This window comes from Cynocephalus volans, chromosome 8, assembly GCF_027409185.1.
Source record: "Cynocephalus volans isolate mCynVol1 chromosome 8, mCynVol1.pri, whole genome shotgun sequence".
Taxonomy (NCBI): domain Eukaryota; kingdom Metazoa; phylum Chordata; class Mammalia; order Dermoptera; family Cynocephalidae; genus Cynocephalus; species Cynocephalus volans.
Window position 1 is genome coordinate 80,915,198 of NC_084467.1, and position 22,906 is coordinate 80,938,103.

Here is a 22,906-nt window from a genome sequence, read left to right on the forward strand (position 1 = left end):
TAACAGTCACAGTGGGGGCCGAGTTTCTAATACATAAAACTTGGGGGGACACAATTCAAGCTTCAGTAAGTTTGGGGGGGACATAATTCAGTCCACTACAGTAAGCAGAATTTTTACAAGGCAGCTTAACTGCAAATGATTGCAAATAATACTTCATACAAAGCCTTTTTATGAATCTGATGTCCTTGTATGTTCATTGAAATACTTGTCATGTAGTAGAATTCAAGAAAATACATTTTCTGAAATGAGAGGTTCTAGGGAGCATTTAGCAATAGAGATAGTGTATTAATCTGCTCAGGCTTCTGTAACAAAATACCAAAACTGGGTGGTTTAAACAACAAAAATTTATTTTCTCACAGTCTGGGGACTGAAAGTCCAAGATAAAAGTGCCAGCAAGGATGGTATCTGATAAGGGCTCCCTCCTTGGGTTGCAGATGGCTGTCATCTTGCTATGTACTTACACAGCCTTTCCTTGGCATGTATACTTGGGAGAGAGAGCTCTATGGTATCTCTTCTTATAAGGATACTAATCCTATCAGATTGAGGCCCCACCCTTATGGTCTCACTTAATCTTAATTATTTCCTCAGAGACCCAGTCTCCAAATATGGCCCTACTAGGGCTTAAGGCTTAGGGTTTCACTATATGAATTTGGGAGGAAGGGGGACACAAGCATTCAGTTCACAACATGTCTTTTCCCTTCACTTCTTTTGTGGGATTCATGGTTTTATCTACATTCTTTATTATTATTTTCATCACACAATGCTATGATATGTTTTTCTTTCTCTGTTATATTACATATTAAGATGATTGTCTCAAATTGCAACCCAAAATTTTATTAGAATCATGGCATATAAAGCTGTTGGAAGGCTAAAGGGAATTGTGGAATTTTACATTTCAGAAAAATCACATCTTTTAGGAATTACGAAGTAATCAGCAAAACAAATTCCATTTTCTCATTGACTTATATTGTAAACTTGGGTAGATGTTTCCATGGGGAGTCTGGTGCAGTAGAAAGATCATAAGTTTTGGTGTCCTTACAGGCAGTCCTACGTTTAGTCCTAACTTGTTACATGACTTTAGAGACATTCTTTAACTTCTCTGCACTTCATGAGGTTGTTGAAAAGATTAAAGAGATACATTAAGAACCTGGCATAGTTTTTAGTGCATAGTATGTAGTGCTCATTAATATACGTTTTTTTTTTTTTTCTTTCTCTAAATTATAGTGTTCTCATTTTTTAGAGAGAAAAAGGTTCAAGTGAGGGTCATGCCCAGTATCAGGACAGTAATGCTTGCTTTACATGATCAGCAGCTTCTTTTGGAATTGTGCAACTGTTATATGTCTGCAGGATGTTTTCTACAAATAGATTGGAATAAAATCCTGTCTGTCCTTACAGAAAGAACCATGGTGTTTTTAATGAGTTGGTAGCTCAAAGATGTAATGCACATGATAGTTTTCAGAAGGGACAGCCTTCAGTAAATTGAGAGGGGAATAGTAGAGTTCTATAATTCTAGTTCCTTCCATGCCCCAGAGTTTGGGAGTAGAAAGGTAAAGTTGGAAGGAAATTCTCCTGTTTTAGCGAGAGGAAAGGGAAAATTTTCTACATACTGTAATAGAAATTGAACCACAATCAACACTTCTGTGTGAAGGAACCGCATGTATTTCTACTTTAAATAAATTACAAGTCTTTTCAGTGGTGGCTTAGGCTCTGGAACATAAATTTGGATTTTTTCATCTCCCTTGGGAGATTCCTGGGATTGTTTTGAGCCTTTAGTATGACCTTTTGAAATATAAATCACATCATATTTCTCTCCTGACTAAAATCCTTCAATGACTTCTCATCACAATTAGAATTAAACCCAAACTCTTTACCAAGACCTACAAGACCCTATCTGATCTGGGCCCTGGCTTCTCCCTAATATTGTACTATTCTTGCCTTTATTTGATGGTCTTTCCTCCTTTAAGCTCATTTTTTTGTTTGTTTCAGAGTCTTTGCACTTGCTAGTCTCTCTGCGTTGAGAGTTTTTCATTTAGTATTTTGGATGGCCAGCTTCTTCTCATGCTTGAAATTTCACATCAAGTATCATCTTCTTAGACTACCCCACCTATAGTAGCTATTACCCAATTCCTCAGTTACTCTGTTTCACATCATCCTGTTTTGTTGTCTTCATGGCACTTTTCACTATCAAAATTATATTATTATAATTTATAATTATATATATTATATATATAATTATATATTATAATAATATATATTAATATATAATAATATATATAATTTATAATTATATATATTATTATATTATAATATATATTATATATTTATAATTATATATATAATATATATATTATAATTTATAATTATATAATTTATAATTATATATATATAATTATATATATTATCTTCTTTATGTATTGGTTTACATATTTATTGTCCATGTCCTTCCCCTAGAATGTAAGCTTCTTGTATGCCCAAGTTCTGGAATAGAACCTACTATTCAATAAATGTTGCATGTGAATGGAGGAACTAACGAATGAATGAATGAAGTCTCTCTGTTACCTTAGCCCACACACATGGGAGCCTGAAACTTAAGAAAGCACACATAAAACACAGATTTTAGTAGACTAGGTGCATGTTTAGTCTCTGGTCTTAGATCTTTGTCCTCTCGTCAGTTTTTTTTTTTTTCCCCTGAGTATATGTATTCATCTTCTACAAGCTTTTAGTCTAATTACATTTTAATGGGTATAGCTTTAAATCTTCCCATTTAAACTGTGGGCTATTGGAGTAATTTGTTGTTTTTCTGGGTCAGTTGATCATATCTCCAACACTTTTAGTAAAAATATAATTGACTTACAGCATAATAACAAGAATACAGCTTAGTAAAACATTTGTCAAGACAGCAGGAAAATGGTTTCTTGCCATTTTTATAGCTCTCATATATATTGATACATAGGTTCAAATGTCTAGATATTGCTCTTTATTTTAACAAAATGACTTTCATTTTTATTCAGTCATTATCTTTTGCTTAAATATGTCAAGTCTTAAAGAAACTATTCTTTCAATATAAATAGCCAATTCTCAACATTGATAAGAATGGCTTTTGAAAATCTAAGGAAAAGTGTTTGGAATACTTTACATTCTAGTAATTATGCTAGTGTTTTAGATTAATAAACTACAGATAATATGGCTTATTATCCTGAGATTAAATCTTATCATATCCGTAGTATATAAATGAGAATATTTAGATATTTGACTTTTTTTCTAAGTATTAAAGATACAGAGTTTCGAATCAATAGAAACTAGTACTTAGCCATAGTAGGGGCCAATAAATATTTATTAAATTAATGGGAAAATATTTTATATCTTCAATTTTGTTGCTCTGAAGGTTTGGGAAGATGCTGGTAAGTGCCCTAATAAGCCATTTATTAAACAGTAATCAAACATTTATTGAACATATATCATTTAAGGCCATAGAATCAAAACAAACACTTTTCTGAGTTTTGCCCTCTATGACTCCATTTCTTTTCTTCTTTCTTTCCTCGTTTTGTTTCTTTAGCAGACATTAGGTACTATGCTTAAACTGTGGAGGTCTTATCAGCACTGTCTCCATCATGAATCTATTGCAGAGCTCCAGTTTTATGTGGGGAAAGTAAATTCTTCTGATCCTATGGTTATTGAATCAATCAGTGCTGACATTTTGCTGGTATTTGAGACAGATACAAGGAGAAATAAGACATGATACCCTTACAGAACACCATCTAGGAGAGACAAATATGTAAATAAAGATATTGCAAGTTAGTTTGATAAATGTGATCATGGAAGTATACTGCTTAAGAGCCCAGGCATTGGAGTCAGTCAGTCTGGATTTAAATGCTAGTGCATTACTAGCCATTTGACCTTGGGCAACTTACTTAATTACAGTTTCCTCATCTATAAAATGAGACTAATAATATCTACTATTGAGTTTTTATGATGATTAAATAAGCCAGTAGCATTCAAAATGTTTATTAGTTCAGAGACTTGTTCATAAGTGCCCAAAAGATGGTATGGTTTTTAACATTCAGCGATTTTTTTCATGTTGGGGACATTAAGGAAACAATCAGAGATAAAAAGCCATGTGTCTTGTGTCTGAAAGATGAAATAAGTGGAGAGGGGGAGCATTTTAAGCACAGAACAGTATATGCTGAGGCACAGATGTATAATGAATTGTAAGCAGCTCAAGAGTAGAAAATGAGTAAGGTCAGTTGTCTTAGAACAGCTGCTGGAGAGGGAGAAATGGAGGTCAGATGATAAAGGACTTTGTACACCAACCTAAGGAATTTGGAGTTTTTTCAATGGGCTTTGGAGTTTTAAAAGTGGAAGACGATATTATATTTACATTTTAGCAAAGTCACTCTAATAGCAATGTGAGAAATGGGATGCAAACAGAATGTTTCGCTCAGGAAACCTGTGTGAGAGTATACTGTCATTGTACAGGTGGGAGAAAATGAGAGGCTAAACCAGGACTGTGAAAGGGAAATAGAGAGCAGAGGCTGAATTCAAGAAATTCTTGAAAGTATAAATGACAGGATATAAAAGAAAGAGAGGATTAAGATGAACCTTAAGTTCTAACTTTGGCATCTAGATAAATAATGTCTGTTGGAGTTTTAAGGGGGGCCCAATAAATAGTATTCTTCCTGTTCAGACTAAGACAAAAGAATCAGCAGATGAAGTAAGAAAACATTTCTTTTGTTATTGATAAAAACTGTTAAAGCAGTAGGATGTACTTTAATGCAAGGGCCAAAGTTGGCTTGCTAAGGCAGCCCACCTGAGAGGGAGTCCCATTCTCCATAGCAGATATACTTCTTCCCCATCACCTCTTCCCACTGGTTCACAGGGAAGAAGGGAGAAAGGAAATCAAATTACCTCTCATCTTGAGTTCCTCCTGACCGATGACCCGTGGTGGTTGTCCACCAACCAGATACTTCCCCCTCCTCGGTACGGAGGAGTAGAGAGGATGGGGCAAGATGCAAGAAGCCCTGCATTGATGCTATCAGCAAAATGGAAATAATAGAAAGACAACTGAATTCGGGGTAGAGAGGATGGAGGAGGACGTGAATTCAGAGTCAGAAATACAGCAGTCGGGAGGATAAGGTTGTCACTCCAGACTACTTCTTAAGTCATATCTTTACTTTTCCATCTGTGTAATGTGGATTTTGGCTAATTAGAGCCGCTGATGGGTATTATGAATTAAGAAATCTGTACAGCATAACAAGAATCTTTCTAGTAAGTAGAGCTGTCCTTCTGAGGCTCTGAGTAGGAACAGACGCCACTTGTCAAAGGTGCTGAGGAGTGAATTTCTTAATGAGCCACAGATTCGACAGTGACCTCTAAAATCCCTTCTGACTCTAAAAGTCTGTGATAAAAGCTCAATAAATAATCAATGACTTGATAATATAATAACATTTTATATAAAATCCATAGCTGCAGTTTATTTTAAATTAATGGTATACGTGCATGAATGTTATTTGAAGAATATATTCTTCAGATAAAAGTAAGATTAGAACTTTATCTTAACCAAAAATTTACGGGAAAATAGAATGTATCGTTGATATCAGTTAAACCTTGATTATTTCTGGATTTGAGTTTTCTTTTATTTTTTAGTATAAACCATGTAGAAGTGAATGTTATGATGCATTTTATATATGGAGGAACTTTGGACTTTCCAGACAAAGCAAACGTTGGGTATGTATTACCTTTAAATGATTTTAAATATGAAAGTGTTAATATTTTGCAGGTTCTGTTTTCTTGAGCTATGTTGCAAAGTGTCAATGAAGTAGAAGGTTTATTTTTTTTAATCTATTTCGCTGTATCTTAAGTATGTTTTGGGAATATCTAAAAACAATAAGCACGCTACCTTATTTAGAAGAAAAGGTGATTTAGCAACTCAGTAATAAGAGTAAGAAAGGTCTTTATTAGACTTAAATTTTGTTAGAAGAATCTTATTTTTGTCTAGAAAATAAATGACAGGTTTTTATAAAATAAAATTGGTCTGGGCTGGCTAGTTAGCTCAGTTGGTCAGAGTGTGGTGCTGATAGCACCAAGGACAAGGGCTCAATCCCTGTACTGGCCAGCTGCCAAAAAAATAATTTGATCCAACTTTTATCAAACTTCGAAAATTATTTTGTACTTTGTTTTTTGATTTTAGATTTTTTTTTTTTTTTAACAGCAAAAAAACCCCAAAACAAAACAAAAGAAAGAAAAACCTTTAAACTCATTTAGGAATATAGGGCATCCTAAAAACCAACAATTATGTGATTCTTAAGTGCTCTATGGTAAAATGCCATCCAAGCTTCTGAAATCCTACTAGAGAGTGATGTCTTCCCCTTTTCTTGTGATTCTAACATCAGACAAGCAAAAGCTAAACTTTTTATTTTAAAAATTCATTGGTTTCTTTAATTTCGAACTGAATAAATATGTTTTTGGGGAGAACATATCATGAGTCACAGGGATTATATCCCCTGGCAACCTATATGAAATTTTGTTAAGCTATCAAGGTTTATAGGCTTCCTAATTACCTAAAGTATGTGTACGTGCTCAGAAATACTTGCCAAATAAGCAAAGAAAACTCTCTGGTCATTGGATGCTGCCTCCAATCTTAGCCTCATTTGTAGGCATTTTCAATGTGATAAACACCAATGAATCACCTCCTTCCCCAAACTTTTATTACACAAATTTATTGCAAAGAGTTTTCCAACTTTTACAGCCTTCCAAGCAATTTCCTGGATTTTGCTCTTTATTTCACAAAGCCTGTGAGGGGAATTTGAAACATTTCCAAATTTACTTCTTGTTATTCTCTACTAATCAAATCATGGTCAGTTCTTTCAACTTTTGGCCTATGTTCTTTGTATAATCTATAAAGAGTATCTATTATGTAAGGCAAAAAGTCAGAACTAAAATAATTCAGTTTATCCTTTTCTCTCTCTTTTTTTTTTTTTTTTTTTGACCGGTAAGGGGATCTCAATCCTTGGCACAGTGTGGTCTGCACCACGCTCAGCCAGTGAGCACACTGGCCATTCCTATATAGGATCCAAACCCACGGCCTCGGCACTACCAGCGCAGCACTCACCTGAGTGAGCCATGGGGCCAGCCAAGATTATCCCTTTTTCTAAACAGACTATATGTTATCAAGAAATTACTATGTATTATGCCTTGATTTTTAAATCAGAGAATTAACAATGCATCTATTTTTATTTTAGTCAGATACTCAATATGGCTGATATGTATGGACTAGAAGGATTAAAAGAAGTAGCAATCTATATTTTAAGAAGAGATTACTGTAATTTCTTTCAGAAGGTAATTATTGAGTCTCAGAAATCTTTTATCCAGTGCTTTAAGTCACCCATTATTACTTACTAGATGTTTAACTCTGATAGTAATAATGCTTTAAATATTAAAAATATTAAGTCAGTTTAACTAATGGTAGCTCTAGTTGAGAAATAATGCATATGGTATGCTTGCAAAAATCAGAAAATAATTTAAATAATTTTAAGTAAAATTGATGTAAGGGTTTTATTGAAGGGATGTAGTCGTATCCTATATAACTCAAAGGTGGAGTGTGCAACTGGGACTCAGGGTTTGGAACTAGAAGAAAGGAAGTCAAGAACTAAAGTTACCTTCTCTATTTATCAAAGGGATACATAGTGCTTCATTGGTTCTTTTCCCTGAAAGTATATTCCTTTCTTCTACCACCTCTCTACAGCATGTACTTGGAGTAGACTATAGTTCTCTTCTACCTTTCTATGAATACTATTTTAATTTTAGTTTATGCAAAGGTAAATTTACTGTCTAGAGAAAGATCCCATACTATGCACTCAAAGCCAGTTTGTGCATTCTTAGATTCCCCATTGTTTTAATTTACTCTGTGACTGTAGGTTATTTTTATTTTCTTATTTATGCTTTTCTACATTTTCTAAATTTTCTTACAATGAGCATTTTTTTATATGCAACAAAAACAAATCTTAAAAAATTGTTTATATCATATATCCATCTTATTGGGTACTTGAAGCAAAAATATGATTTTATTCTAATTAGGTAGTTTAATAACATTTAAATTTATTTATTATTTTACACATTCTACAGCTTTTTGGTTTTGATATTTTTTTCCTCAGGATAATTAGTATATCCAACGTTATATAATGTAATCATTTTTTATGGCCATTTACCAATTTATCGCTAACCCCCTCTACTCCTCCCCCTCTCCCACCTATGATGGCCTTAGTTCTGTTCTCTCCTTTTGAAACTTCAACAAATGATTGTGATTGTTGTATCTTTCTTTCTTTCTTTGTTTTTCTGGCTCCCACGTATGAGTGAGGACATGTGGTATTTCTCTTTCTGTGCCTGGTTTATTTCACTTAACATAATTTTCTCTAGTTCATCTATATTGCTGCAAATGGCAGAATTTCAATCTTTGTGGCAGAGTAGTATTCCATTGTGTATATATACCACTTTTTTCTTATCCAGTCATCCTTCCATGGACATTTTTCTAACTCTTGTTTATTGTAAATAATGCTGCAGTGAACATGGGAGTGCAAGTATCCCCTCGACATGATGATTTCCATTCCTTTGGATTTCTAGCCAGCAATGGGATTGCTGGATTGTATGGTAGTTCTATCTGTAGTTGTTTGAGGAATCTCCATAGTATTTTCCATAATGGCTGCACTGACTTACTGTCCCACCAACAGTGTAGGAATGTTCTCCTTTTTCCACATCCTTGCCAGAGTTTGTTACTCTCTTTATGTTCAGTCTAACTGGTGTGAATTGATATCTCAATGTTTGTATTTCCCTGATTTTTAGTGATGTTGAGCATTTTACATGTGTCTGTTGGCCATTTGTATATTTTCCTTTGAAAAACGCCTATTCAGCTCCTATGCCCACTTTTTATTTGGGTTACTTGTTTGTTTTTTTACTGTTAAGTTATTTATTTGTATATTCTAGATATTAATCACTTGTCAGATGCATAGTTTGCAAGTATCTTCTTCCATTCTGTAGATTGTATTTTTGCTCTGTTAATTGTTTCTGTTGCTGTGCAGAAGCCTTTTAGTTTGATGTAATCCCATTTGTTTATTTTTCCTTTTGTTGCCTGTTCTTTGGGGATCATACTCATAAAGTCTTTGCCCAGTCCAGCTTCCTGAAATGTTTCCCCTATGTTTTCCTTTAAGAGTTTTATAATTTCAGGTCTTATGTTTAAGTCTATAATCCATTTTGAGTTCATTTTGGTATATGACAAAAGGTACAGGTCTAGTTTCATTCTTTTACATATGGATGTCCAGTTTTCCCAGCACCATTTATACAAGAGACAGTCTTTTCCCCAATGCTTGTTCTTTTTGCCTTTGTCAAAAATCAGTTGTCTGTAAGTATATGGGTTAATTTTTGGGTTCTCTATTCTGGTCCATTGGTCTGTGTGTGTTTCTATGCCAGTACCATGCTGTTTTGGTTACTATAGCTTTGTAGTATAATTTGAAGTCAGGTAGTATTATGCCTCCAGCTTTATTTATTTACTTTTGCTTAGGATTGCTTTGGCGATTCAAGGGGGTTTTTTTGTTCCATATAAATGTTAGGATTGTTTTTTCTATTTCATTGGTATTTTAATGAGGATTGCATTGAACCTGTAGGTCAGTTTGGGTAGTATGGATATTTTCACAATGTTAATTCTTCCAATCCAAGAGCATGGAATGTCTTTCCATGTTTTTGTGTCCTCTTTAATTTATTTCAGCAGTGATTTGTACTTCTTGTTGTAGAGATCTTTCACCTCCTTGGTTCAATTGATTCCTAGGTATTTCATTTTTGTGTGTGACTATTGTAAATGGGCTTGCTTTCTTGATTTCTTTTTCTGCTAGTTCATTATTAGAGTATTAAAACACTGCTGATTTTTGCATGTGATTTTGTATCCTGAAACTTTACTGAAATTGTTTATCAGCTCTAAGAAGTTTTTTGTAGAATCTTTAAGTTTTTCTATAGATAGGATCATATCATCAACAAGCAGGGACAGTTTGACTTTGTCTTTTTGAATCTGGATGCCTTTTCTCTTGCCTGTATGCTCTGGCTAGTACTTCTAATAGTATGTTAAATAGAAGTCATGAGAATGGTCATCTTTGTCTTGTTCCTGTTCTTAGGGGAAAAGCTCTCAGCTTTTCACCATTCGGGACGATATTGGTGGTAGGATTCTCATATATGTCTTTTGTTATGTTGAGATACTTTCCTTCTATACCAAATTTGCTGAGAGTCTTTGTCATGAAAAAAATGTTGAATTTTGTTAAATGCTTTTACTGTGTCTGTTGAGATAATCATATGGTTTTTGTCCTTGATTTTGTTGATGTGGTGTATCACATTTATTGACTTGCATGTGTTGAACCATCCTTCCATCCCTGAGACGAATCCCACTTGATCATGGTGTATAATTTTTTGGATGTGTTGCTGTATTCTGATGGCTAATATTTTGTTGAGGATTTTTGCATCTCTGTTCATCAGAGATATTAGCCTATAGTTTTCTTTTTATGTTGTATCTTTGCGTGGTTTTGGTATCAGGGTGATGCTGGCTTCATAGAATGAATTTAGGAGAATGGTCTCTGTTTCAACTTTTTGGAATACTTTGAAGAGAATTTTTATTAATACTTCTTTAAAGGTTTGGTAGAATTCAGCAGTAAAGCCATCAGGCCCTGGGCTTTTCTTTGTTGGGAGACTGCTGATTAACATTTCAATCTCATTACTTGTTAATGGTCTATTCAGGTTTTCTATTTCTTCTTGGTTCAATTTTGGTAGTTTGTATGCATCCAGAAATTTATCCATTTCCTCTCTGTTTTCAGATTGCTTGTTACATAGTGGTTTATAATAGTCTCTAATAGTATAGTATTTCTGTGGTATTGGTTGTAATATTCCTTTTTCATTTCTGATTTTTGTTATTTGGATCTTCTCTCTTACTTTTTTAGTTAGTCTGGCTAATAGTTTGTCTATTTTGTTGATGTTCTCAAAAAACCAACTTTTTGTTTCATTGATCTTTTGTATCATTTTGGGGGTCTCTCTTTCATTTAGTTTTGCTTTGATCCTAATTATTTCTATCTACTAATTTGGGGATTAGTTTGATCTTGTTTTTCTTGTTGGATGAAATGTTCTGTAGACATTGCCTGGTCAAGTTGGTCTAAAGCATAGTTTAAATCCTGTGTTTCTCTGTTGATGTGTTGCCTAGATCTGTCTAATGCTGAGAGAGGGGTGTTCTGGTCCCCAAGTATTAGCATATTTGGATCTATCTCTTTCTTTAGGTCTGATAGTATTTGCTTTAAGTATCTGGGTGCTGTGGTGTTGGGTGCATATATATTTATGATTGTTATGTCTTCTTTCTGGATAGATTCCTTTATCATTGTATGATTGTCTTCTTTGTCTCTCTTTATAGTTTTTGGTTTGAGGTCTATTTTATCTCATATAAGAACAGCTACTTCTGCTTGTTTTTGATTTCCATTTGCATGGTATATCTTTTTCCATCCCTTCACTATTAGTCTATGTGTATCTTCATAGGTGAGGTGAATCTCTTGCAGACAGCATATAGTTGGGTCTAGCTTTTTAATCCAATTAGTCTGTCTGGATAGAGTTTGGACCATTGCCTCTATTTTTGGATATGTTCATGAATATATGTGGGTTATATGCAGCTTCTTATATTTTACTTTCAATAATCCCTCTAATTTAAAAAACACAAAATGCATATTTGTTTCTGTTACAACAACAGAACATGAAGTTTCTTTTTAATTCTCAGTATGGTATATTGTTGAAAACTTTTCATTTTATTTCCTTTATTTTAATGTAGTCTATATTACTGTGATAACAGATATTTGAGAGAACAATTTCTCTTTTTATCCAGTTGATCCTTAATCCTTTTTGCTTTATATATAATTTTTAACTTTCAGTTCTCAATTATACGTTTCTTGGCAGTGACTTAAATATAGTAAACTTATAATAATGCACTCTACAGTTACACAGATTTGTGTATAATAAGATAGGCAACTGGCCCTAGAACTTCTGGCAAGCTAGCTACAGTCATTGCATTAGCTTTACAATCCTGCTTTTTACACAGTTAAATTTTTCAGACATCATTGATAGAATTGCGGCAGGACTTACAAAAAAACCCAATTTATTTTGCCACCAATTAAAAGATATATTTTAGGCAGTGATTTAATGTATTCTCTACAAGCCAGTTCTACAAGCTGGTTTTTTAAATGACTAATGGTCAGTCATCCTACTACAGAAGTCTTGGGAATCAGCATTTCCATATAAGTAAATTCTCAGAGAGCGAAAGTTATCCCTTCAAGCCAGTGGTCAGCAAACCTTTTCTGTAAAAGGCCAGATAGCAAATATAGGTAGGCTTTATGGGTCATATGGTCACTATCACAACTACTCTACTGTTATAGAGCAAAAGTGGCTATAGACATTATATAAATAAAACAGCATGGCAGGATTCCAGTAAAATGTTATTCACAAAAACAGTGGTGCATGTGATCTAGTGATCCCACTGCTGGGTATTTATCCAAAGGAAAGGAAATTAACATATCAAAGAACTATTTGCACCCCCATGTTTATTGTAGCACTACTTACAGTAGCCAAGATATGGAATCAACCTCTGTCCATCAACAGATGAATGGACCAAGAAAATGTGGTATATATACACTATGGAATGCTACTCAACCATGAAAAAGAATGAAATCTTATAATTTCCAGCAACGTGGATGAGCCTGGAAGACATTACGTTAAGTGAAATAAGTCAGGCACAGAAAGATAAATACTGCATGTTCTCACTAATATGTGGGAGCTAAAAACAAAATAAATAAGTTGAACTTTTAGAAGTAAAGAGTAGAATTGTGGTTACTAGAGGCCGAGAAGTGAAAGGGGAGGAAGGATAGGGAGAGGTAGGTAAATGGACACAAAATTACAGCTAGGTATACAATAAGGCTAGGCATCTGTAATAAACAATTTATTGTATGTTCTCATGACTAGAAGATAGGAGCTTAAATGCTCTTATCACAAAGAAATGACAAAATTTTACAGTGCTTAATATGCTAATTACCATGATCTGATCACCCATTGTATACAGGTATTGAAATATAACTCTCTACCCCATAAATAGTAAAATCAATGTTTCAGTTAAAAAATAAGATGAACAGTGGTGGGCTAGATTTGATCCACAGACTGTAGTTTGCTAGCCTCTGCTTTTAGCAGCAAATTATTTTGTATTTTAAAAATTTTTATAGAAATTATTCTTGTTATACATCTGTTAGTAGATTTTGTGTTGCATAAGGCTAGTTATTCCTAAATGAAATTAGACTGCTGGCATTTTAACTCTTGTGCTTTACTTTTACAGTTTTTCAGATTTCTGGGTGCTCATAGGCTGTGAAGTATGTTTATACCTGTAGCCTCTTCCCTTATACTGATTTGATACTCTCATTTGAAGTGGGTCAGAAAACCAAATTATTTTACTTGGTAGAATTATCACTGTATAGTTGATATAGTGATATCCAATTCTGATTTTAGGACAACTTCAAATACCTGCAGTTATCTCAAAGGGATTTAAATTTGTTTAATTAAATTTAATTATTAATATGCAAAGCAATATCTTTACATTCAGTTTCTTAAATACTAATATAACACTTTTAAGAGAGGGATATTAAAAAATCAAATTAATAGCAATTTCTAATTAAAAAATTGGAAATCACTGACCTTATTAGAATGATTATGCTGGAGACATTTCTTAAGAAGCTTTTGTGAGGAGCCAAGGGCAGCCCCCTCTAACCAGAAGCATGCAAGAGAGCACACCCAGGGTCCTAGGCAGGAGTCGAGGGCAGCTCCCTCTGCCCAGAAGCAGGTAAGAGAGCATGCCTGGGGTCCTAGGTGTCGGACCTGAGGACAACCCCCTCCACCAAGAAGCAGGCAAGAGAGCATGCCAGAGGTTCTAGGCATAAGTCAAGGACAGCCCCCTCTACCCAGAAGCAGACATAAGAGAACTCCAAAAATACCACTTCTGTGTGAGTGGCCTACCACAGCCACTGCCACAGCCATGGCTGCTACAAAAGCAGCTCAGTGCCACAGCAGTAGCCATAGCCACTGTGCAGGCAGACAGCCAGGTACTACTTGACTGCATTGACACAGAGAGTCACCAGTGGAGACCAGAAAAAGAAGAGAATGTTTCTCTCCTCAAAGCCCATTCCAGAGTAATAGAAGAAGCACCTACCATACCAGATCACCAGACATCAATGTAGAGATACTAGAATTATGAAAAACCAAGAAAATATGACACCACCAAAGAATACAGTAATGCTAATACACCAGACCCTATAAAGTAGGTGTAACCCTTAAAATGACTGAAGAGAATTCTTCTGAGCAACAATCTTAAAGAAACTCACTGAGATACAAGAAGATTCAGTTAAACAACATAATGAAATGAGAAAAAAAATCCAGGATATGAAGGAGAAAATTTACAAAGAGATTAATACCTTAAAAAAGAATGTAGCAAAACTCATGGAACTGGAATATTCACTCAACAGAATAAAAAACACAACCAATAGCTTAAGTAGCAGTTTAGAACAAGCAGAAGACGGAATTTCTGATCTTAAGATAGTCTTTTTGAAATAATCCAAGTGGACAAAAAAAGGAAAATGAATTATAAAAAATGAAAATCTAAGAGAGCTAGCAGACAACCTTAAGTGCACAAACTTTTGAATCATGGGTGTTCCAGAAGGGGAGGAGAAAGAAAAAGGCATGGAAAACCTATTCAATGAAATAATAATGGAAAACTTCCCAGGTACTGGGAGACATAGACTTTCAGATCTAGGAGGCTTAAAAATCCCCAAACAGAATCAACTCTCCAAGATACATTATAGTCAAACTGGCAAAGCTCGAAAACAAAGAGAATCTCAAAAGAAGAAAGAGAAAATTGTCAAGTCACCTATAAGGGAGCCCCTAGCAGACTAACAGCAGACTTCTCAACAGAGACTCTACAGGCCAGAAGAAAATGGGATGATATATTCAAAACACTAAAAGAAAAAAACTGCCAGCCAAGAATATTATACCCAGCGAGGCTACTCTTCAGAAATGAGGGGGAAATAGTGTATTTTCCAGACAAACAAAAACTGCAGGAGTTCACCACCACACGACCAGCCCTACAAGAAATCCTCAAGGAAATCCTGCACCTGGAATCTGAAAAATGGTAATCACTACCAGTAATACACAAGAAAGGACAAAACCCACTGATAGAACAAAAATGCAAACAAGAAAGAAACTAAATCTTACCACCACGAAAAAACATGATGACAATTTAATAATGCCCCTGCTTTATTTTTGATTTTAGTAATTTCAGTCTTCTCTCTTTTTATTCTTGGTCAGTCTAGATAAAGGTTTGCAAATTTTGTTGATCTTTTTAAAGAATCAGCTTTTGGTTTGTTGACTTTTTTCTAATGTTTTTTAATTCCCTATTTCATATGTTTCTGTTGTAATCTTTATTTCCTACTTATATTTGCTTTTGGTTTAGTTTGCTCCTCTTTTTCTATTTTCCTAAGGTAGCAGTTTATATTACTGCTTTGAGGTTTTTCATATTTTTAATATGTGTTTACAAGTATAAGTTTTCCTCTAAGCACTGCGTGAGCCCTGCATCCTATAAATTTTGATATGTTGCACTTTGATTTTTATCTCAAAGTACTCTAATTTCCCTGTGATCTTTCTTTTTACCTGTTGTTAATCTAGGAGAGTGTTGTTTAATTTCCACACATTTGTGAATTTTCTAAATTTCCTTCTGTTATTGTGATCAGAGAACATATTATTTATGATCTTAGTCTAATGTATTAAAACTTGTTTTGTGGACAAAAAATAAAAAGTAAAAAAAAAAGCCAATAATATAAATAAGACCACAAAGAACTAAAATAAAATTGAAAAAAGTTATAAATTGTTAGTTACAAAAAAAAAGAAGAAGCTTTTGTTCTGTAAGAGCAGGCAATCTTTGGAAGTACACTTTTAGCGACTAGATATAAAAATTGGCTGATTTCTGGTCTTTATTAAGTGTATAAACCCAATAACCCAACTAATAAATGTGTATAAAGAGAAATTGAACTCTATCCAACCTAACTCCTAACTGGACAATAGATGTGCTTAGAAACATAGTCCATAACCTGGAAATACTCATCCATAGTATGGGCACTATATAGCACAGGTGCTTAACACCAAGAGCAGTGAGTTTTCACTACTTGTATCTACAATTTTTTGTTTGTTTTAATTCATTACTTCTGTATATATGCATTTTAAAAATACATTTTGTAATTATGATCTAATTAAATCTTTTTATTTGAGTTCAGTGTAGGACCTTCCATTGTATATATACTTTAAGTTATATTTATGTTTTAAGAAGCAGATTAAACCATATTGCTGTATTGCTGTGATGTGCTAGATAGAAATGATTATACTGCTTTTGCTTAAAAAATATATTTAAGCTATGAAAAATAAGCATAGAAATTACATGCAGTCAAACAGCTAAAAGAGCTCAAATGCTGTTCTATAACAGTAAAAGTTATCAGTGATATTTGGTTTTAAAAGAATAACATTTTTTAAGGACTATTTTTTTTTTTACAGTGGTTTTAGGTTCACAGCAAAATAGAGAGGAAGGAACAAAGACATCCCATATACCCCCTACCCCACACACGAATAGCCTCCTGCATTGTCAACATCCCCCTCCAGACTGGTACATTTGTTATAATTGATTAATCTGCATTGACACATTATTATTACCAAAATCCATAGTTTACATTAGGGTTTACTCTTGGTGTTGTACATTCTATGGGTTTGGACAAATGTATAAATGGCATATATCCATAATTATAGTATCATACATGACTCCGTCGTGGTCTAGTGGCTAGGATTTGGCACTTTCATAGTATCATACAGAGTAGTTTTACTATCCTGAAAGTCCTCTGTGCTCTGCCTGTTCATCTCTCTCTTCCCCTGCCTTTCACCCCCATGAAATTACTGATATTTTTACTGTCTTCATAGTTTCGGTTTTTCCAGAATGTCATACAGTTGGTATCATATAGTATGTAACCTTTCCAGATTGGCTTCCTTCATGTACTAATATGCATTTGTTTCCTCCATTTTTTTTAATGGCTTTATAGCTCATTTATTTTTAGTGCTAAATATTGCATTGCATTCATGTACTACAGTTTACTTATCTTTTCACCTACTGGAAGACATTTTGATTGCTTCCAACTTTTGCCAGTTATGAATAAAGCTGCTGTAAACATCCATGTACAAGTTTTTGTGTGAAAAGGTGTATTTAAGGAAAAAAAAATTTAAGGCATTGACTAAGAACATGTCTTGCAGGCAAAGTACCAGTAGAAGTTAATTCCAGATAAAGAATTAAATGTAGAAAGTGAATTTTGAAATCACTGAATTTTGAATTGCATATATTTGTTCTGTAGTTTAGGTATATGAGTCAGATTACCTTTATGAACCAGATACTTTTAGTAAATTGAAAAATAATAAATGTGGTGTTTTGTTTTTTTAATCAATTTTAGCCTGTTCCTAGAATATTGGCATCTGTACTCGAATGCCTGATTATTGCTCATTCAGTTGGAGTGGAAAGTCTTTTTGCTGACTGCATGAAGTAAGTTATCTTAAGTAGTGCTGATACTGTTTATTTACAGATATTGTGTTCCATTCTCCTGATTTTGTGGGCAGTGTTAGAGTTGGCCTGTTTTCTTGGGTATGACGTAAGTAGCTTTAGTGCTTAACTAGTTATACCAATTGAATAGAAGTATTGATTTAGATATTACTTAAGATACTTGAAATCAATTTCATTTTAGCTGAACCATGGTTATGTTAAAATTTGTGCACATAACCCAACATGGATTTAAAATGTGTTTACAGAAAAGGGTGTTGGGCCGAGCCTGTGGCGCACTCGGGAGGGTGCGGCGCTGGGAGCGCGGCGACGCTCCCAGCAGCCGCGGGTTCGGATCCTATATAGGAATGGCCGGTGCACTCACTGGCTGAGTGCCGGTCACGAAAAAGACAAAAAAAAAAAAAAAAAAATGATCACTACATGGAGACAGTGTAAGTAAAACAGAAAAGGGTGTTAAGTTCATCTTATATCTCATAAAATTAACAGTAAGGGTTAGTCAAAAAATATATATGTACAACTTATGTAATTGTAAATCAAAATATTATTGACTATTATAACGAAAAATATTTCAATTTCACTAACTTGAGATTCTTTGATTTTAACAGGTGGATTGTAAAGCATTTTGCAAGGGTTTGGTCTGAGAGAAGCTTTGCAAATGTACCTCCTGAGATTCAGAAAAGTTGTCTTAATATGTTGATTCAGTCCTTAGTAAGTATAACCTGAATACCCTGGTTTGTGTGTGTCATCAAAAAATTTATTCAATTTCATATAGTACAGTACTTCTGATGATTTAAATATAAATGTAGAATTTTATTATAAAATCAAGATGAACGAACCAATTCCAAATAACCCAAAACCAGTTCAGAAAACCTAGCCTTTAAATTCTGTTCCTCTGGAACTACTTTCAGTACCCAATTCATCAGTCAGAGTTCAGTTAGAAAACCAGAACCACTAGGAGGTATATATTGGTTCATGAACAAAGCAGGCATGGTGCCAGAGATGAGATTATACATTGGCTCAGCAGTATGGACTTCTCCTCACCAAGGTGGATCTGGGTATAACACTGAAACTTCTCAATGGCACCATTCCTGAAAGGGATCAGTCGTCTATTTGGTGGCGGGTTGATTACATTGGATGACTTAGATCATGGAAAAGACAGTGCTTTGTTCTCACTGTAGTAGATGTTTGATCTGGATATGTTTTGCCTCCCTTTCTCACAGTATTTCTGCTAAAACTGCTATCTGTGAACTTAAAAAATGCCCTGTCCATCATGATATTCCACACAGCATCACTTCTGACTAAGGAACTCACTTCACAGCAAATGAAGTATGGCGACGGGCCCATGCTCATGGAATTCACTGATCTTACAGGGTTCCCCATCATCCTGAAGCAGCTGGCTTGACAGAATGGAGAAATGGCCTTTTGAAGACTCAATTAAAATGCCAGCTAGGAGGCAGTGCTTTGTAGGGCTAGGGCATTATCCTCCAGGGAGCAATATATGCTTTAAATCAGTTTTTGATTTATCATGGTATTTCTCCTGTAGCCATGATTCATGAGTCAAGAAATCAAGGTGTGGAAATGGGAGTGGCTCCACATAAAATAACACCTAGTGATCCAATAGCAAAATTTTTGCTTCCTTTCCCCGCAACTTTAGGCTCTTCTGGTCTGACTTCCAAAGAGAAGAATGCTTCTACTTGGGGACACAGTAATGATGCTATTGAACTGGAACTTAAGACTGCCTTCCTCTGGCCACTTTGTAAATCCACAGGCAAAGAAGGGGAATTACTTATAGGTTGAGCCTGACTATTAAGGGGAAATCGGGTTGCTGCTATATAATGTGGGAAAGGAAGAGTACATCTAGATTGCAGCACTCCCAGGTTATATGAGTAAATTCGATAGAAAACTTTAACAACCCAATTTACGCAGTGCTGATAATGGCCCAGTTTCCTCAGGAATGACATTTTGGGCCACACTACCAGATAAGGAAATATAAACAGCGGAGGTACTTGCTGAGGGCAAAGAGAATATGGAGTGGGTAGTGGAAGAAGGTAGTTACAAATGCCAGCTATGACCACATGACTAGTTAACAGAAATGATCACTGCAGTAGTTATTATATAAACATATTTCTATCCCTTTTTATATGAATATGGTTGCTATATATTAGCCAAATATATTTGTTTTTTTCCCACTGTCTCATTCCCCTTTCGTCTAATATAAGACTTGTTAATAATAGTTAACTTTGTATCTTCATACTTAAGTTAGAAGATACCTAAGAGAACCGTGAATCAGTTTGAAGAATAACAAACATCACCCAAACACAGAACAAGGAACTTTGTATCCTCTCTTTTAGGGAAAGGGTTAACGTTGTATGGGGGATAGCTGTATCATGTTAAGTGGAAGCACAATTGTTATTGTCTCTATTTGGAAACTAAGTATGGATTAAAGAGTTGTGTATGGACGCCAAGTTGACAAGGGGTTTTCTGTAGTGGCGTCATAACATGTTAGCTTGGCTAGGGTGAACTCTATGTCCCAGAATTTCCTTCTCTGTATGTTTCCAGTTAGAGTGGCCACAGGAGACAATGTGGCATGAGATTTAGAGGTGGAAGTGAAACAGCAGTCATTTTTGGTTTTTATACTAGGAAGGCTGGGGCAGGTGCTTTTAGGTCTCACATGTTGTTGCTTATTTACTGGCTCACCTTGTTGGCATGGAACAGCAGCCAGGCCTGCAGCTGTTCCACTTTGCCCTCTCTCTTCCTTCAGCTTCTCTTACCTGTCGGCCAGGTATGTGCCTAGGTCCCTAATGAAAGGCCCAACATCTCCTGAAGGATACCCACTTCATCCAGGTTGGAGGCAGTAAGACTGATGTGAGTCCATCTTTGTGGATTCCAACTGATGCTTTTGATGTCAGCTTGTTCTTGCTCTCCCTCACTTTATATCCATCTTCTCTTCTCAACTGCCTGTCCTGTGCACTTCAAACTACCTCATCAGATACAAAGGCTTTAACTAGCTTCCACCATTGTGTAAGGTCAAGTACATATATATACGAGTATATAATAAATACCTCCCAGTGGTCTTGTGTCTCATAAAGAACCCTCAGTGATAACATCAGACTGGATTACATAGAAGGTACATCTAAATCTAAATGGAAAAATTGTGTAGGCCATCAGCTGATGAGACACCATTATAAAAATAAATCTAAATCTGTGTTTAAGCTAATGAAGGACTTTGTAGTTTTGTTGTTTGCTATTTTGCCTTAGTTTCCTTGGTCACTGAACATTTAACAAACTATTGGCCCAGCTTTAACTGAGTTCAGTAGAAGTGAGAGCATCATTTAGTAGTAGTAGCAGTAGTTGTAGTTTTTTAGACCTTTCAGTTTGAAAAATGCTTTTTCGTGTGTGTGAAATTTAGTAGAGTAAAGGTACTGTTATCTCCATTTCACATATGAGAAAAGAGAAACAGAGAGGTAAGTGCTTTGTTCAAGTGAACAATGTCAGTAAATGACAAAGTCAGGTCTTAAAACCAATTGCTACCATCGTAAAGGTAATCTGATAAGTGCTCAATGTGGTCAAAGATTTTTTTTTTAAGGTATGGGCCTTGGCTTTAAGAAACTCACAAATTGATGGAAGAATAGGCATTTAAACAACTAAGTAAAATGCAATTTAGACCATGATGAGTACAAGCATTATGTTCCCTGTTAGTGTTATTTACCATTGTAGCCCCAGCTTTAGAACAGTACCTAGCACATAGTAGGCACTCAGTATTTATTGTCAAATAGGTACAGGCATACTTCATTTTATTGTGCCTCACTTTATTGTGCTTTGCAGATATTGGGTTTTTTTACAAATTGAGGGTTTGTGGCAACACTACATTGAGGAAGTCTGTCAGCACCATTCCTCTAAGAGCATGTACTCACTTTGTGTCTCTTTCTGACATTTCGGTTAATTATCATAATATCTCAAACTTTTAAATTATTTTTATATCTGTTATGATAATCTGTGATCAGTGATCTTTGATATTGCTATTGTAATTGTTTTGGGGTGCCCCAGATTGCACTGATATAAGATGGTGAACTTAATAAATGTGTGTGTTCTGACTGCTCCACTCACTGGCCATTCTCCCATCTCTCTCCCTCTCCTCAGGCCTCCCTATTTACTGAGACACAGTAATACTGAAATTAGGCCAATTAGTAACCCTACAATGGCCTCTAAGTGTTGAAGTGAAAAGAAGAGTAGCACATCTCTCACTTTAAATCAGAAGTTAGGAATAATTAAGTTTAGTGAGGAAGGCATGTCGAAAGCTGAGACAGGCCAAAAGCCAGGCCTCTTGTGCCAAACAGTTAGCCTAGTTGTGAATGCAATGGAAAAGTTCTTGAAGGAAATTAAAAGTGCTACTCCAATGAACATATGAATGATAAGAAAGCAAAACAGCTGATAAGATAGTCTGGATAGAAGATCAAACCAGACACAACATTCTCTTAAGCCAAGGCATAATCTAGAGCAAGACCCTAACTCTTCAATTCTATGAAGGCTGAGAGATGAGGAAGCTGCAGAAGAAAAGTTTGAAGATAGCACATATCGCTTCTTTCCCTCAACCTCATGAAGCAGTCTCCATAACATCAAAGCGTAGGGTGAAGCAGCAAGTGCTGACGTAGAAGCTGCAGCAGGTTATCCAGAAGATCTAGCTAAATCATTGGTGAAGGTGGCTACACTAAACAACAGATTTTCAATGTAGATGAAACAGCCTTCAATTGAAAAACATGCCATCTAGGACTTTCCTAGCCAGAGAGAAGTCAGTGCCTGGCTTCAAGGCTTCAGAGCTTCAAAGGACAGGCTGACTCTTTTGTTAGGGGCTAACATAGCCGGTGACTTTAATTGTTGAAGACACTGCTCATTTACTGTTCCAAAAATCCTGAGGCCCTTAGGAATTATGCTAAATGTCTGCCTTGTGTTCTATAAATGGAACAACAAAGCTTGAATGACAGCACATCTGTTTAGAGCATAATTTACTGAATATTTTAAGCCCATTTTAGGACCTATTGCTCAGAAGAAAAGATTTCTTTCATAATATTACTGCTCATTGACAATGCCCCTGGTCACCCAAGAGCTCTGATGGAGGTGTATAAGGAGATTAATGTATTCATGCCTGCTAACACACCTCCATTCTACAGCCCATGGATCAAGGAGTCATTTTGAGAAAGACATTTCATAATTCTAAAGCTGCTGTAG

The 22,906-nt window shown here is 35.1% G+C and overlaps 1 protein-coding gene across 5 annotated transcripts in view; it reads left to right on the forward strand.

Annotated features, from left to right (window-relative positions):
* The window catches only part of BTBD8 (BTB domain containing 8), an 88,686-nt gene that overhangs the window by 42,727 nt on the left and 23,053 nt on the right, over positions 1 to 22,906 (forward strand). For 4 of the 5 annotated variants that reach the window (XM_063106426.1, XM_063106425.1, XM_063106429.1 and 1 more), the window contains 4 exons: positions 5,644 to 5,724; positions 7,239 to 7,335; positions 17,577 to 17,665; positions 18,286 to 18,388. In XM_063106426.1, coding sequence (XP_062962496.1) covers positions 5,644 to 5,724; positions 7,239 to 7,335; positions 17,577 to 17,665; positions 18,286 to 18,388 — 370 coding nt within the window. The remainder of the gene's footprint in view (positions 1 to 5,643; positions 5,725 to 7,238; positions 7,336 to 17,576; positions 17,666 to 18,285; positions 18,389 to 22,906) is intronic. The other variant, XM_063106427.1, reaches the window with a different exon arrangement.